The following is a 16,867-nucleotide window of genomic DNA, read 5'->3' as shown; positions in this document are numbered from 1 at the left end:
AAGATTTATTATTTTATTTGGGTATAAGCCACAATTCGAGTTTGAAATCAAGTTTACTTAATGTTTCGAATTTCACTTCGAAAATCGTTATGAATATAAAAAAAAACTTTCATAAATTAAAAATTTTACTCTGATGAAGCAACGCAGTTGGAACAAGTAGAAAATATAATATTATAATAATTGTCGCCGGAAAGCGAAAAAGGTAACGCACAACTTGAAATAACCTATAGATTTCTAACTTCGTTTCTGGTGAAGCGACGGAGTTGGAACAAGCAGAAATATTATAATTGTATCACCTGAAAGCGAAAACAACTTGGAAGAACCTATAGATTTCTAACTTCGTTTCTGGTGAAGCACCGGAGTTGGAACAAGCAGATATATTATAATTGTGTCACCGGAAAGCGAAAAAGGTAACGTACAACTTGGAAGAAGCTATAGTTTTCTAAATTCATTTCTGGTCAAGCAACGGAGTTGGAACAAGCAGATAATATTATAATTGTGTCACCGGAAAGCGAAAAAGGTAACGCACAATTTGGAAGAGCCTATAGTTTTCGAACTTCGCTTCTGGTGATGCAACGGAGTTGGATCAAGCAGATATTTTATAATTGTGTCCCCGGAAAGCGAAAAAGGTACTCCCTGAAATGTTCCAGGACTAAAACAATCGCTTAAAATTCGAGAATTTTACGATTTTTTATCAGGAGAGCAGAAACGCGAAAGGGTTGACTTTATTGGAAAATGATAGTTCATTCGATTACCTCAAATCAACCTTAACTTAAGAATATTCGAAAATTAGAGAATATCAGAAAAATCATAAATAATTAGGTACCTACTGTGAAATCTTCTGTTAGTGATCCCATAGTAAATAACGAGGAAAATAACCTCATGATACGATCCCGACAAGGTAAACATTTAGTCTTACATTTAGTTTACTCTCAAAATTAACACGAAACGTTTAAAACATTTTTATTAGAGATATTTTTACTGTTTATTTGGAACGTCAAATGAACTTGACTCAAACTCAAATTGTGGCTTATTGTACATAAAATAGTAAATTGCGTAAGATGCCACAAGAAAATAGTTTCAGAACAATACCAAAATAATATGTTGTAGAAGTACAAACAGGACAGTGACATGATTACCTACAATTACTAAATGTTCGTAAGTTTCCTCTGGATCGCGGAAGGTTCGTCAAAATGAAAAATTTTAACAAACATTAACCGCGCCACGAACGCGCAGCGCGGAGTTCGCGGCGCGGACATCTATAACCGCCTTAATGTCGTTGCGAACATCAAGTCCTCCAAATGTTTGTGCAAGTTCCACCTAATGTCTGTATTTTTATCGCTTACTTTCCATTACAATCCGTTATGATTAGAGATAGAGGCATGTAGGTTGTCACTTTCTTCCTTCGGTTGATTCTTTTTGTAAAATTTGTTCTTTGATTTCCATTCTTTCGCCTATTAATTGTAATGTGTCTCGGGTTATCCATTTTCTTTCTTTTTTTTTTTCATTTCAGTATATCCTTAAGTTCCTTCATATTTCCTGTACTATTTATGGGGCGCTACTGTCCGGTTTATTGTCAGTGTTTCTGTGAATTCGTTTCTTGTTTTTTTTTATTTAAGAGTTTCGACATTGTATCTTCTTTTGTTTACCTTGCGATTTTTTTCTCTGGCTAATTTTATCTTTAATGTAGCATTGCCTAGCATGTAGTCAGATCCCACATCTGCCCTTCGTAGGCGGCTACTAACATCTTGAGCTTTTCCACTTTGACTTGATCAGTACGTGGTCGACTTGATTTCTATCTTGATCTTCCTCCTGGACACCTTCACGTTTCCTTGTGCCTAAAGATGCTTCTCGTTTCTCATTTCTTTTCCTAATCCTTATTTTCTCATAACGGATTTATGTCCTATATTATCATTTCCTTAATTTTTATGTCTCCAATGACTATTTTTATACTAATATCTGTTGTAGTTACTATTCAAATAGTCGAATATTGCTTGGAGTTGCTCATATAAATCTTCGATTCTTTTCGTCATTGTTTTCGTTAGTGTGGACGTAAACGTTAAATACTGTAGTATTTTATAATAATATTGTAGTATTTTCCTCCCATGCAGATGCCACCCATTGTAAAACAGCATATTGCTCTTTTTTTAACATCATTATTGCAACAGCTTTTTCATTTTTATCATTTTTATTAATATCTCCTGAGTATATCGTATGTCAATTTTCTACTCAGATTTCTCCGCTGGGGTTCCAATGTGTTTCGCTTATTCCTATAATTTCTACGATAAAATGTCTTCATTTTTTTTTAATTATTTGAAAAAGAAGACGTTCAACCTATATGTGCTTCCAGTCATGACTTACAGCGCTGAAACATTATCGTTAACCCGGGCCACAGCAACGAAACTTAGAGTGGCCCAAAGAAGAATGGAACGGTCACTACTTGGACTGACTCTCAGAGATAGGATCAGAAACGAAGAAATCAGAAGAAGGACAGGCGTCACAGATGTCATAGAGCGAGTAGCATGGCTGAAGTGGAATTGGGCGGGCCATGTAGCCAGATTGAAGGACGGGAGGTGGACCCAAAAAAATTACAGTGTTGAGACCAAGAGAAGACAGAAGAAGTGTAGAGGTAGACCATCTACACGATGGACAGACGATGTCAAAAGGATTGCTGGGAATTGGGTGCAGAAAGCCCAAGATCGACAAAACTGGAAGAAATTAGGGAGGCCTATGTTCAACTTTGGATGCAGAAGGCTGACTTGTTCGAGCTTGCTTATTTGGTATAATGTTCTTACCTACATTCTTTTCTGTAATCTCTGTATTTTAAAAATACATATTAACAAAATACTGTTTTGATTTTTTTATCTAAACAAAATTTTTCTGACTTTTTTTATTAATTCTTGGTGATTTCAATAAACAATTAGACTGGAAAATGTTTGTAAAATTTCAAGTGCAAGCTACGTTGACACTGAAATATACCTCCAACAATTTATAACCACCTACCTCAGACAGTAATTTTAGATAACGAAATGAGGCAGAGAGATTTATAACACTTGGGAAAAGCGTTGACCTTTAAAACGAAGACCATTAACACAAATATCGATTTTTCGTGTAGATTTCAGCAGCCTGTGCCTTATTTTTTTGTATTCAAAAACTTAAATTAGATTTTAATGTTTTGGGGAAAGGCTCTTTATTATTTAGTAAAAAATGTTGTTCATAATTTCGACTTATTAATCACTGTTTTTCTTATACGCAGAGAAAGTCCTCACTTTGTTTCTAAAGAAACAGCCGCCCGGAACGGACTATCATTATTTGTATTGGAATTCGTAGACACTAGTCTACGACAGATATTTCAAGCAAAATATTAACTTTGCAAGAAGTTACAGACTCAAATAATATAGGGACCAACAAGATGTATCTTCATATTTTATGGTGAAATTCTCTGTGTTCATATGGTTATTGTTTTTGTATTTTCATCTAATAATTAATATTTGTTATCGACGAAACGACAGATTGATAACAGATAAACAGGAGGAAGCAAAATATGGAAAACCTACATATCCGAATGTTTTGCTGATGATCTAGACCCAAAAATTAATGCTCTCAAAGACACTAAAAGTGGAACGGTTTAGGTCCAGATGATTTAGGTGTTGAAGTACTAAAACTAATGGACGAGGAAAGTATTTACGTTCTTGAACAGAATATATAAAACCGAAAAAATAGACATACAATGGCTCCACTCTACATTTGTCACGGTTCCTCAAAAATCTGTCTCAAAAAGATGTAACGAATAACGTGTGATAAGTCTTATGTGTCATACACTAAAAGATCCTAATCCCACAATCTGCTATGGAGAAAGATAGATGAAAATATAAGTAAAAGCCAATTTGGTTTTAGGAATGGTATTGGCACCAGAGATGCTTTATTCTCAATCAAAATCATATGGATTCAAAGAAAGTCTCGATTAGCAGAGGAATTTCGTAGCATATTTATAAATTATGAGAATGCATTTTCGATAATGTGAAGTATGACAAACTTATAAATATGTTCAAACACAGTGGGTTCGATGGTAAAATCGTCAGGATTATCAAGAGTTTGTATTGGAATGAATCAGCAATATTACAACAATGGATATATAAATTTTTAAAGGAGTCAGACAGAAGAATATACTATCGCCAATTCTTTTCAATCTATGTTTTAAATCTATTTTTCAGGAGGCCATAGAAGATATAGTAATAGGAATAAATGCGAGTAAAAAACTGGTGATCCAATATGCATTTCTTGTAAATGATGAGAAAGAGTTCCTAGGTTCCTAACAGTTCCTAAGAAATAAAGTCAATAACATAATTCAAAAATATGGTTTAAAATGATTATAGAGTGTTACGGGTTAAAAGTCGCTAAGCAACTACGAATGATTTTTAATAATCAGATTGTCATAATTTTTGCTTTATTCTCACAAGTACTGGCCTAAACAATTATAAAAATCAAGCTTCTATAATGTCTTGAATATTAGCTGCAATTAATCCATTTTTAAGTCCGAAATCATATAGAAAATCAGGCATGAAGTAGGCTTTAAGTATAAATTGCTACCTGTCTAGTAAGTTTCATCCCTTTGTCTTTACCTGTCTAGTGTCATATTTTGTTCACGTTTGATTTACACTTCATGAAGACAATGAAGACAAGTGTTGTATTATGAAACTGTCTAAGGATTTTAAATCAGAAATCATCCAACGAGTTATTTAAGAAATATTCAACTTTCTGAAGTTATAGATTATCTTCACGACCTTCTCCTCTTTTGTCCACACGCTATCCTTCAGGTAAGCCTTGTCTTTTAACACCTGACTCGGTGTCTAAAGTGTCTTTCTTCCCTATTTATTGTATATTGTGGGTTTTTTTGAGACACGCTTTCCCAGGACTGACAAATACTTGGGGAAACTATTAAATGCCTGTGGAAACAAAAAAAGGAAACTAGAGCGTTGTGTGTTTTTCCCGTACGACAAATGAAACATCGATAAAAATATAAGGTAGGATCAGACTAATTTTTATCTTATAAGAAAACGTTGTTTTACCAGTCTAAACCGCCACCGCCACATACAGATACAGTAGTCAGATAACTTTTATTTCTTTTTGTAAATATGTAGTAGCATAGTTTTATATAATTACAATATTAGTGTACGCTAAAAAGAATATTTTTCGAGGCAAGCGTAAACATTATTTTTGGGCTTTTTATATCTTTCTTTTGTTTTTATATTTTTAACTATTTAAGATTAAATAATTATAGATATACAGGGTGTCCCGAAAAGAATGGTCATAAATTATACCACACATTCTGGGGTCAAAAATAGTTCGATTGAACCTAACTTACCTTAGTACAAATGTGCTCACAAAAAAAGTTACAGCCCTTTGAAGTTACAAAATGAAAATCGATTTTTGCAATATATCGAAAACTATTAGAGATTTTTTATTGAAAATGGACATGTATAATTCTTATGTCAGGAACATCTTAAAACAAAATTATAGTGAAATTTGTCCACCCCATAAAAAATTTATGGGGATTTTGTTCCCTTAAACCCCCCCCCAAATTTTTGTGTACGTTCCAATTAATTCATTATTGTGGTACCATTAGTTAAACACAACATTTTTAAAACTTTTTGCTTCTTAGTATTTTTTCGATAAGCCAGTTTTTATTGAGATGCGGCTTCTTTTTCAATATATTTACGTAAAAATTTTATGGGGGTTTTGTTCCTTTAAACCCTCCTAATGTTTGTGTACGTTCCAAGTAAACTATTATTGTGGTACCATTAGTTAAACACAGTGTTTTTAAAACTTTTGTCTCTTAGTCTTTTGTTCATAAGTCACCTTTTATCGAGATGTAGCTTCTTTTTCAAAATATACCTAAAAATGTAAATTATACATAAATTTTCAGATTATTAACAGGTCTCTATAACCGTACTTAACCATATACAAATATGTGGTGGATTCGACAAATATTCAAAATATCTCGATAAACACTGGCTTATCGAAAAAGTACTAGGAGGCAAAAAAATTTTAAAAATAATGTGTTTAACTAATAGGGCCACAATAATAATTTAATTGGAACGTACACAAAAGTTTGGGGGGGTTTAAGGGAACAAAACCCCCATAAAATTTGTATGGGGTGCACAAATTTTACTTAATTTTTTTTTAAGATATTGCTGTCGTAAAAATGCCACATGTCAATTTTCAATAAAAAATCTCTGAGAGTTTTCGATATATGAAAAAAAATCGATTTTCATTTTGTAACTTCAAAGGGCTGTAACTTTTTTTGCGTGCACTATTGTATATAGGTAAGTGAGGTTCAATCAACCTATTTTTGACCCCAGAATCTGTGGTATAATTTATGACCAATCTTTTCGGGACACCCTGTATATTGATTTTATAGTTTTGTAAATAAGAGTAAATAGTTTGTTTTCTCCGATTTTTATTTCTTATTACTTTTTTGTTTAAGTTGGGAAATAAAAGTATTTATTTACCTTCGCAAAAAAAAAAGAAATCTAAAGTATAAAAACTGGTAACATCGGCGAAGAGTAACAAGACAAAACAACATTCATAGTCATCAGAAAACGTGATATAGACAAGTACGGATAGTAAGTCAGGACCTAGTAAAGAAATTTAAGGGATACTGGCTAAATGATTAATAGGATTCCGATGATTAAGAGTGTAGGCAGAAAATCTAGGTCCAATGCTATTTAAATGCATTCATTTTTTTCGAATCCTGAGAAAACTAATAAATATTTTTGAAAAATTTAGACGCAGACTGAAACATTACATTACCACCGACGGCCGAAAGTATTTTTAATGAAATATTTGAATTTAAAAATCACACTACAATTTCTATTTTTTTTTTTCACCTCTGTAACTTATTCAAATAAACATTATAGAAGTTTTTAGGGACTTTTAGCCCTCTGTAATAATGTAATCCTTCATTATGCGCTTAAATTTTTCAAAAATCTTTATTATTTTGTCAGGATTCGAAAAAAATAAATGCATTTAAATAAAATTCGACAAAGATTTTTCGCCTACACGCTTAAGTCAAAATTAAAGTTGAAATAGCCAGGAGTACTAAAATAAAAGCATAATGTGCAATAGAGCCCTAGTCTGGCTAGTCGATAGCATGCCATTAAATGCTACATACTATCTACACCCTTGTACGAAGATGAGAAAGGGACGTAAAAAGCAATAATCATGCCATATCTGGATTCTTTTAAGACGTGATTATACCTGACATTATTACTAATGGATGAACGACGACGACACAAGAATGACCAAGATGGCAGCAATATGTACAAAAACATTAATATGCAAAAAAAACAAGGATAAGAATAACAAAAAATGAATGGCTGAAGCAGCAATGTATCGATCTAGAACATTTACAACGACAAAACTACCACCCTAATCTACATAAAAAGCTTAAGGATACTGCTGGAATATACAGAAAACGAAGACAAACTACCATAGTTAATCAGGATAACCAGATAGTGCTGGGTGAAAAGAAGAAAACTCATATTATGGGCAAACTCTCTACAGGAGCTCTTCACAATGAAAAACCCAAAATGGCCATTTTTAAGACGTAATAACTCGGTTAAAAATTATTATTATGAAAGTCAGAAAGTGACTAAATCAAAGTTTAAAGCCCCCCTACATGATCCTGAAGAAATTTGTGTCATTCATTTATTACTAAGCTGTTATTTTTAATTATTAACAATAAGCCGCAAGAGCGTATTGACGTGGCTGTAAATGTGAGTGCGAGCAAGATTTCCCATTGGACTGCAGGAATGGCATGATGGATCATTTTTTTAGTGACTTTTCCTGTATATAGGCAATTTTTTTAAGATTTTAACTTTGACGTTAAAAATACTTACGTGGTTTTGATAACTGATAACTGATCTTAAAAGGACACATTTTCAGCAGAAGAGGAGACGACAGCTGCCCTAGTGGAACCCCATCATTGGTGCTCTCGACTTTGTAGGACACTTGACTCCAGAAACAAATGTCCTCCACTATTTCATCACAATCTAATTCCTTTAAAGGGGAGACGCTCACTTGGATCGTCGTGTTATCGGATTCAGAATGCGCCGTGTCCTTAACAGTCGCGGTCAGCGAGATAGTGCCTATTTCTGTAAAAGACAGTTCGATTAGAACGAATTGATTCTGGTAAAAAAAAGAGAGTAATAAAACTAAAACGGGAAAGTTACCGGGAGTTGACTGTATACCATGTAGTTAAAAAACTCTAACATCGAAGTAATCTAAAAAAACTCCTTATAGCCAGGGAGGTAGTGTCAAATTTGACCGGAGCATTTTAGCATGGCTGGTTTCTTATTATTTAGGTAGGTGTTCCAAAGCTTATTAACAAATGATGTGTCAGCTGGCCCAAAACCGGGGATTTTTGACAAGAAAAGCTAAAATATGAAAGTTGATGGACCAACGCTACAGCTTAAATGTCAAATATTTATATACTTGCTTACTTGGCTCCTACGTTTCACTCAGGTGATCGGGGTTCAAATCCTGGCGCGGAAAATTCTTTTTGTTTTTTAAATTGACATTTTATTTTGAAAAATATTTATTTTTATAATACCACGTTTTTATTATTTATACGAGACAATATAAAAAAATCTGTATGTCTTTTATAGAATCGCAAACTATGCATTTTTGGTCATAATATTATGATTGATCTTAATAAGCAAATTTGTTGTACATGAACCCCTGAAGGTTCCTGAGTTGGTAAGACCAACAATCTAAGTGAAAAGGGAGATATTATTTGTTATTTTTTTGGACAAACCGTTTTTTCTTAATTTTATATGTTGTAGAACCGAAAGATACAACCCTAAATTTTCACTTTTTTATGACCAACCCCCATGTTTTAATAGCAATCTAAATATTTCCCTATTCTCTATAATATATAAAAATGAATGTTTGTCTGTACCTATGTCCCTTATAGAATCGTAAACTATGCATTTGGTAGAAAAAAGTATGGGTACGCAATATTTTTTAGTATTTTTTGGCTTTCTGGTAATTTTAGGTATTAAACATTCAAACATTATTTAGTTTTAAGGCGGTACGAAGTTTGCCGGGTCAGCTAGTTAATAATAAAAAAGTATTAACTCTTTTAACTCTATTAATTATTAAGTATATTAAGTATATATTATTAATTATTAACTCCTTCCTGGGTTCATGTAAGTACAAAAACTTTGCTTGAGGTCATCATAATATGATTAAATGCATAGTTTACGATTCTATAAGGGACATACAGACAAAAATTGATTTTTATATGTTATAGAGAACAGGGAAATAATTAGATTGCTATTAAAAAAATGGGGGTTGGTGATAGAAAAGTGAAAAATTAGGGTTGTATGTATCTTTTGGTTTTACATCACATAAAATTATGCAAAAAACAGTTTGTCTAAAAAGATAAAAAAATGTCGGGAGTGGGGTGGGGAGGCCAACCCCCCTTTCACTTAGATTGGTCGTACTAACTCAGGAAGCTTCAGGGGTTCATGTACAACAATTTTGCTTATTAAGGTCAATCATAATATTTATGATCAAATGTATATGTTACAGTTCAAGTTGATTATCCAGTTGGAGTTGACTCCAACTAGTTGGAGTCGACTCTAACGGCTGGTTTCAGTAAAAGTTGATTATAAATATAAAATGAAGATTTATATTCAACATTTACTAGTAAAAGTAGACTCCAACTAGGAAAAGTATACTCTTCCCAATGCCATTTAGTAAAAGTTGATTCTGATTCACACAAACAGCCGATTCTAGAAATTAAATTAATGTTACTGAATATGTTCAAATTAGTCTAGGCTGTATCGTCGTCCCCGTTAGTGAAATTACTCCGATTCGAATTTTTTGCACAAACTTACTCAAAAAGAGGTCCTTATAACAAATCTACTGGGTGCCAGGCAGTACCTTGATCGATAAATTGTTTAAACAATTTTTTTTAGACAAATTCACAAAAATAATTTTTTCACTTCGAACAATTTTTTTTAGATCATTTGAGTTATTCTGAGCAAAAAAAGGTATTTTGTGATTTTTCTCTAAAATTGATTGTTGTCGAGTTATACGCGATTTAAAATTTGAAAAATGCAAAAATAGCCATTTTCAAGGCTTAATAACTCGGTTAAAATCCATTATTATGAAAGTCAGAAAGTGACCAAATCAAAGTTTATAGCCCCCTGTACAAGATCCAGCAGAAATTTTTGTCACTATTTTATTACTAAGCTTTATCTTTAATTATTAACAATGAGCGCTAAGTGCGTATTAGGCGGCCGTCAATGGTGAGTGCTAAGGAGATGCACCATTTGGGCCGTCCAATGGTGAATCTCACTCGCACTCACATTGACGGCCGCCTCAATATGCGCTTAGCTCTCATTGTTGATAATTAGAAATAATATCTTATTAATGAGGTAGCTTATATATTATATATAGCTTATATTATATATTAATATAGAGGTAGCTTTAATCTTTGATTTTTTTTAGTTTCTGACTTTCATAATATAGAGTGAGCACGTAAAGGTTGGAATAAATTCATTTTCTCGAGAATGGACGATTTTAGAAAGAAATCCCTAAACAGGTCAATTTTTATTTTTAAATTACGACTTTTAGGCATATATACCATAGTAGTGACGTCACCCATCTGGGCGTGATGACGTCATCGATGATTTTTTTAAATGGGAATAGGGGTCTTGTGATAGCTCATTTGAAAGGTAATTCAATTCTCTATTCAATAATATAACTAATAACATAATTTTTTTTATACAGGGTGCCCAAAATTTTTTATTTTTTTGATTAAATTTACTGACATAAAAAGAAGAATGCAAGTATGTAATTTATTTAATTCAAAATACATTTTACTGCTCTCATAAAACAGAATAAAATGTTTATTTGAAAAATAGTCATTGCTTTTCGCTTAAATTAAATGTTCAAACTGTCAAGAAGAAGGTGGGTGGCTGCTTTAATAATGAATTTAAGCAAAAAACAATATTTTTATTTGTCAAATACACATTATTTCCGGTTTTCTGATAGGAGTAAAATGTATTATGAGTTAAATAAATTACACACATTCTTCTTTTTGTCAAAAAATTTAATTCAAAAAAAATATTTTTTGGACACCCTGTATAAATAAAAATGTTAATGTTTATATTACTGAATAGAAAATTGAATTACCTTTCAAATAAGCTATCACATGACCCCTATTCTCATTTAAAAAAACGTAGATGACGTCATCATTCTAGAAATGAAATGTTACTGGAAATAATTATGTTCAAATTCTGATATTTATATTCTAGACTGTATCGTCGCCTCCGATAGGTAAATTATTCTAGTTCGATTTTTTTGCACAAACTTACTCAAAAAGAGGTCCTTATAACGAATCCATAGGGTGTCAGATGGTACTGTGGTCGAAAAATTGTTTAAAAAACTTTTTTAAACAAACTCACAAAAAAAATTCATTTAGGACAATTTTCTTTACATCATTTGGGTTATTCGGAGCAAGGTCAAAAGAGCTCTTTTGTGATTTTTCTGTAAAATTTATTGTTCATACTTGTTTATTGTTATATTTATTTCAAAATACGAAAATGACCATTTTCAAGGCTTAATAACTCAGTTCAAAATTATATTAGTCACCGAAAGTGACGAGAAAGTCACCGAAAGTCACGAGAAAGTCCGAAAGTCACCAAATAAAATTTTAACGACCCACCTACAAGATACTGAAGAAATTTTTGTTATTATTTTATTACTAAGCGGTTATTTTTAATTATTAACAATGAGCGCTAGGAGCGTATTGACGCAGCTATCAATGTGAGTGCGAGTGAGATGCACCATTGCACCATTTTGACATTTAAAAATTCAAACTTCTGTCAAACCACAAAAACACTTTTTTTGTAATTTATTGCTCACATGTCATCACCATGACAAGGCGAAAGTTCTTCTTCTTGTGGTGCTTTCTCCTTTAGTGGAGGTTAGGGACTACACTGGCAAATCTGTCTCTGTCCAATGCGGCTCTAAACAAAGATGTTGAATCAAGGCCGGTCCAGTCTCTGATATTTCTAAGCCATGAAATCTGGCGCCTACCGGGACCCCGTTCTCCTTCAATCTCACCCTGGATGATCAGTTGCGTGAGGCGGTACTTTTCGTTTCTCACTATGTGTCCCAGGTAGCTAACTTTTCTGACTTTAATGATTTTTAGCAGTTCCCTACCTGTACCTATTCTCCTCAGAACATATTCGTTGGTGGTGTGGGTTGTCCAAGGTATTTTCAAGTCACTTCTATAAAGCCAGAGTTCAAAGGCGTCCAACTTGTTCATCAGTATTGTGTTGTGTCCAGGCCTCCGTTACATACAAAAGTATTGATCACACATATTAATGCAGAAAACGACATCTAAGGCTGATATTAATGCTACTGTTACAAAATAAGCTTTTCATTTTGATAAACCCCTGTCGGGCTACCTGTATTTTCGCTCTTGACTTCTTGTTTATAATCAAGTTGATTTTTGAACCAGCAACCAAGATATTTGTACTGGCTTACGTATTCAAGCTGTTGGTGTTTCACATATTTATTGGAAGAGGTAAATTTTTGTTCCTTGATATTTTTATAACTTTGGTTTTCGCAGTATTGATCTTCATCCCCATTTTTTCACATTTCTCAGTATCCCTATCCAACAGTATCTGCAGACTATGGTCCGAATCAGTCATTAATACTGTGTCATCTGCATAGCGGATGTTATTTACTCTCTGACCGTTTATCCTGATTCCTTCTGAAGAGTGCGATAAAGAGTTCGCAAATATTACCTAAGAGTAGACGTTAAAAGTATGGGTGATAGCACACAACCCTGTCTAACACCTCGTTGTATTTCAATTGGCCTTGACGTATTACCATTGGTCTTTACGATTGCTGCCTGATTCCAATAAATAGCCTCTATAATTTTAGAATCTCTTTTGTCGACTCCGATGTTGTTCAATCTTTTTATCAAGCTCTTGTGCGTCACCCTATCGAACGCTTTTTCACAATCTATGAAACAGATAAAAAGGTCTGCTTGCTTATCTTTGTGCCAGAGTTTGAAGACAGAATATTGCTTCTCGTGTCCCCATACCTTTCCTGAAGCCAAATTGTTCTTGACCGGTGACCTCATCACATTTTTTATAATACAGTAGAATCTCGGTTATCCGCCATAAACAGGCCGACGGAAGGGCGAATAAGCAAAAATGGCGGATAATAGGGAGCGTTAAATGAAACACAAGTTGAGCCCTTGATGATTTCCAGTCTCCGATAGGAGTGGCACAAGAAGAAGAGAATCAGTTTAATTTTGACTGACATTGGACATTGTAGATAGAATGATTTAGGATGAACGAAAAAAACTAGCGATTTTCATCTGCCTTGCTGATGTATCTCGTTTTGTTGCTGCCAATACTCACCATCTTGTAGCATCATAATATCGACAGCTCTTTCTTCTTGTTGCTCGGAATGCTCGGCTTATTTTATCTCATCTTAAAAAATTTTTACTCATGCTTTAATATTTTCAAAGTTACATAAATTTGAAAAAAAAATTATTACTTAAATGGAGCGCCGGATAAAACGGAACGGCTGATAAATGAAGGGCGGATAACCGAGACTCTACTGTATATTCTGTTCTCTATGATACGCAAGAAAAGCTTTAGAATGTTATTTAATAGACTTATAAGGCGGAAGTATGAAGACTGATTCAAGCCATATTTTAGGGATAGTCCCTGTAATGTAAACATTAGTAAATAGTCCAAGAAGAAGGTCTAAGTTTTCTCGTTGATTAACTTCAACAGCTCAGCTGGTTTTTCATCTTTTCCTACAGATTTGTTGTTTTTTAGTTGACGTAGAGCATATTCCAGTTCGGACTTCAGTATTGGAAGACCTTCGTCGTTAGTCTTCCCACATGTTTATTTGTTCTTCAGGGCTTGAAATCAGTTTGCCTTCTGCGTTGATTAGAGTATTTAGTCCTTGTGAATATGTCGTGCTTGTGAATTCCTGAGTTTCTTATACAGATGGAAGTCATCATGTTTTTTTATATAAGTTTTCGATTTCTTCACATTGTTCTGTTATCCATTTTTCTTTTGCAATTTTTATTTTTTGTTTAATGGTTCTATTTATTGCTTTGTACCTTGCTTTGTGCTGTTTGCATTTTCTTCTTTCATCCATTAAATTCAATATTTCCTCTGTCATCCATCTTTGCTTCCGTGGTCGCTGTTTTGTGAGCATTTCAGTTGCCGTTGCAAGGGCGAGTCTGATTTCCTCCCGAAGGCGAAAGTTAAGGATGTTTAATTATATGAAAGTGTGCTAAAAAACAGTGCGAAAAATTAAAAGCCATTTAAAATACATTGTTACTTCAGACACACTTTAATCCCTTCATGTACTGCTATCTATATTTACAATTTTCACACAATAAAACCTTTACTTACATAATATGAGATAAAGTAGATAAAAATTATTTTTGTGAATTTAACAAAAATTGGTTAAACAATTTTTCGACCGCGGTACCGCGTGACACCCTGTGTATTTGTTATAAGGATGTATTTCTTTGAGTAAGTTTGTGCAAAAAATCGAATCAGAATAATTAACCTAACGGGGACGACGTTACAGACTCTACTAATAAGTAGTTAAAACGGTCAAGACAAAGAAACGCACACTCATCAAAAATGCACACTCATCAAAAATGCACTTGAGATTCTCGTATAATCAACATTTACTGAATCGATCCAGGAAGAGTCAACTCCAACTAGTACAAGTTGATTTAAATTTTTAAAATCAACTTTTACTGCTCGTTTCAGTTGGAGTTGACTCCAACTAGTTGGAGTCGACTCTAACTGAGAATCAACTTGAACTGTAACATATATATGCTATTTCATAAGTTCTATGCATAATTCTATAAAAGACATACAGATTTTTTTATATTGTCTCGTATAAATAATAAAAACGTGGTATTATAAAAATAAATATTTTTCAAAATAAAATGTCAATTTAAAAAACAAAAAGAATTTTCCGCGCCGGGATTTGAACCCCGATCTTCTGAGTGAAAGGTACGTGCCAAGTAAGCAAGTCCATTAAATGCTCTGAGTAACGTATATAAATATTTGACATTTAACTGTAGCGTTGGTCCATCAACTTTCATATTTTAGCTTTTCTTGCCTAAAATCCCCGGTTTTGGGCCAGCTGACACATCATTTGTTAATAAGCTTTGGAACACCTAACTAAATAATAAGAAACGAGCCATGCTAAAATGCTCCGGTCAAATTTGACACTACCTCCCTGGCTATTAGTAGTAGGTATAGTTTAATTAAAAATCTTAATTCCAAATGAATTACATAAATGTGTGAAACGAACGTTTTCGGACCTATCAGTGCATCATCAGTAAACTTTTTTACTTGTTAAATAGCCCCAGAACCAAACAGTGGTTCTATGTAGAATTCAATTTATATTCTTAAATTGTAAAACTGTATAGGCTTAAAGCCGATGTTAGTGGATACCTTCTGGGAACATGAAGAATCCCGACATGAAATCTTAAACAACCTTCTTGATCAACTGACGTCTGCCAAGTAAATGTGAGAGCATTTCGCTGTCAACATTGATTCGTTTGGCTTCTCACTCCAATTTTTTGAAAGCATGTTCGATAACTGCCGTTAAGATTTTAAGAGATAACGTATTAGACCAAGAGGCAGCGATGAAAAATCTCTTTGAATTTACTAAAGCTAGATTTTTTACAGTTGATTACTGTGAGTGTGTAGAGAAACATACTGCGGTCGGTCAAGCCAAACGTAGAACAGGGGTATCAAAGGTGCTTTCCTAGGAAGGTAATTATTTCCATTTACTAAGGCTGAAAATCAGTTCACACATTCCAAATTAAATATAAATAAAAGTTATTATAGTCGGTCAGCTGTATGACGGGGCAGAGCCGGTCGGTCGGTCCCAATAATCGATTAAGGAAATAAAGCATTTTGGCTCGCAATTATTTCGTCCAGCATGGATTTACTTGATATTTTCACATAAGCTAGGGAATAGTCCGTGAAGTCAATGAAGGTTTTCACCTCCGATTTCGTTGAACCTTCATCGATTTTCATGAAAATTGGTGAGTAGTTAGAAGATACTTCAAGGAACAAAGTTGACATGATGCCAATTTGCGCTTTTACCCTGGGGGTAGATGCTACCCCTTCTCGTGGGCCAAATTTTTTTTTATTAAAAATAATACCAGAAATCGATAGAGGGGCAACTTCTAAGCAAAATTTGTTATATAAAGTTATTAACATAAATCAATACTTTTTGAGTTATTAAATATCAAAGATCTTATTTTTTCTTAAAAAAAATGCATGTTTTAAAGCAGTTTTTCACGTATTACTCAAAAATTATAAGCTTTTGTAAAAAAGTTAATATTACCAAAATTAAAGACAATAAAAAATTTAATACACTTCGCACTCAAAGAACTAAACTAATGTTATTTCAAAGTAAGTTATGGGTAATTGAATGTATATTTTTTTCGACGAGTACTCAAATCTAAGTATTCAAGCTTACATAACGGGAAAACGATGCATTTTATAGAATATACTTGTTAAACACTTTTCAAAGTACTTCAGAATACCTATCAAATGAGGTCCAGTATAAGTCAATAGCATCAAGATTAATCAAGTTATGATGAAAATAAAAGAACCCTTTCGATTTTTTTAGGAAAAAGTGAAAAATAAAACAAACGCCATTTCCACAAAAATTAAAATTTGTAGTAATCCTTACAAGATTTTTTTTAGGTAAACGTAGTTAATGATTTCAACAATTTTGACCGGTTTAAAATGCATATTTTTGAAAAAAGGTG

The 16,867-nt window shown here is 33.2% G+C and overlaps 1 protein-coding gene across 1 annotated transcript in view; it reads right to left on the bottom strand.

Moving 5' to 3' along the window:
* The window catches only part of LOC114341076 (melanoma receptor tyrosine-protein kinase), a 735,210-nt gene that overhangs the window by 478,250 nt on the left and 240,093 nt on the right, over nt 1-16,867 (bottom strand). The window contains exon 3 of the mRNA XM_050649582.1: nt 7,902-8,156. Within this exon, the coding sequence (XP_050505539.1) occupies nt 7,902-8,156 (255 nt within the window). The remainder of the gene's footprint in view (nt 1-7,901; nt 8,157-16,867) is intronic.

The sequence above is a fragment of the Diabrotica virgifera genome, chromosome 4 (assembly GCF_917563875.1).
Source record: "Diabrotica virgifera virgifera chromosome 4, PGI_DIABVI_V3a".
Taxonomy (NCBI): domain Eukaryota; kingdom Metazoa; phylum Arthropoda; class Insecta; order Coleoptera; family Chrysomelidae; genus Diabrotica; species Diabrotica virgifera.
Note: the sequence above shows the minus strand (reverse complement) of the source record. Positions and strands in the feature narration are given on the sequence as shown.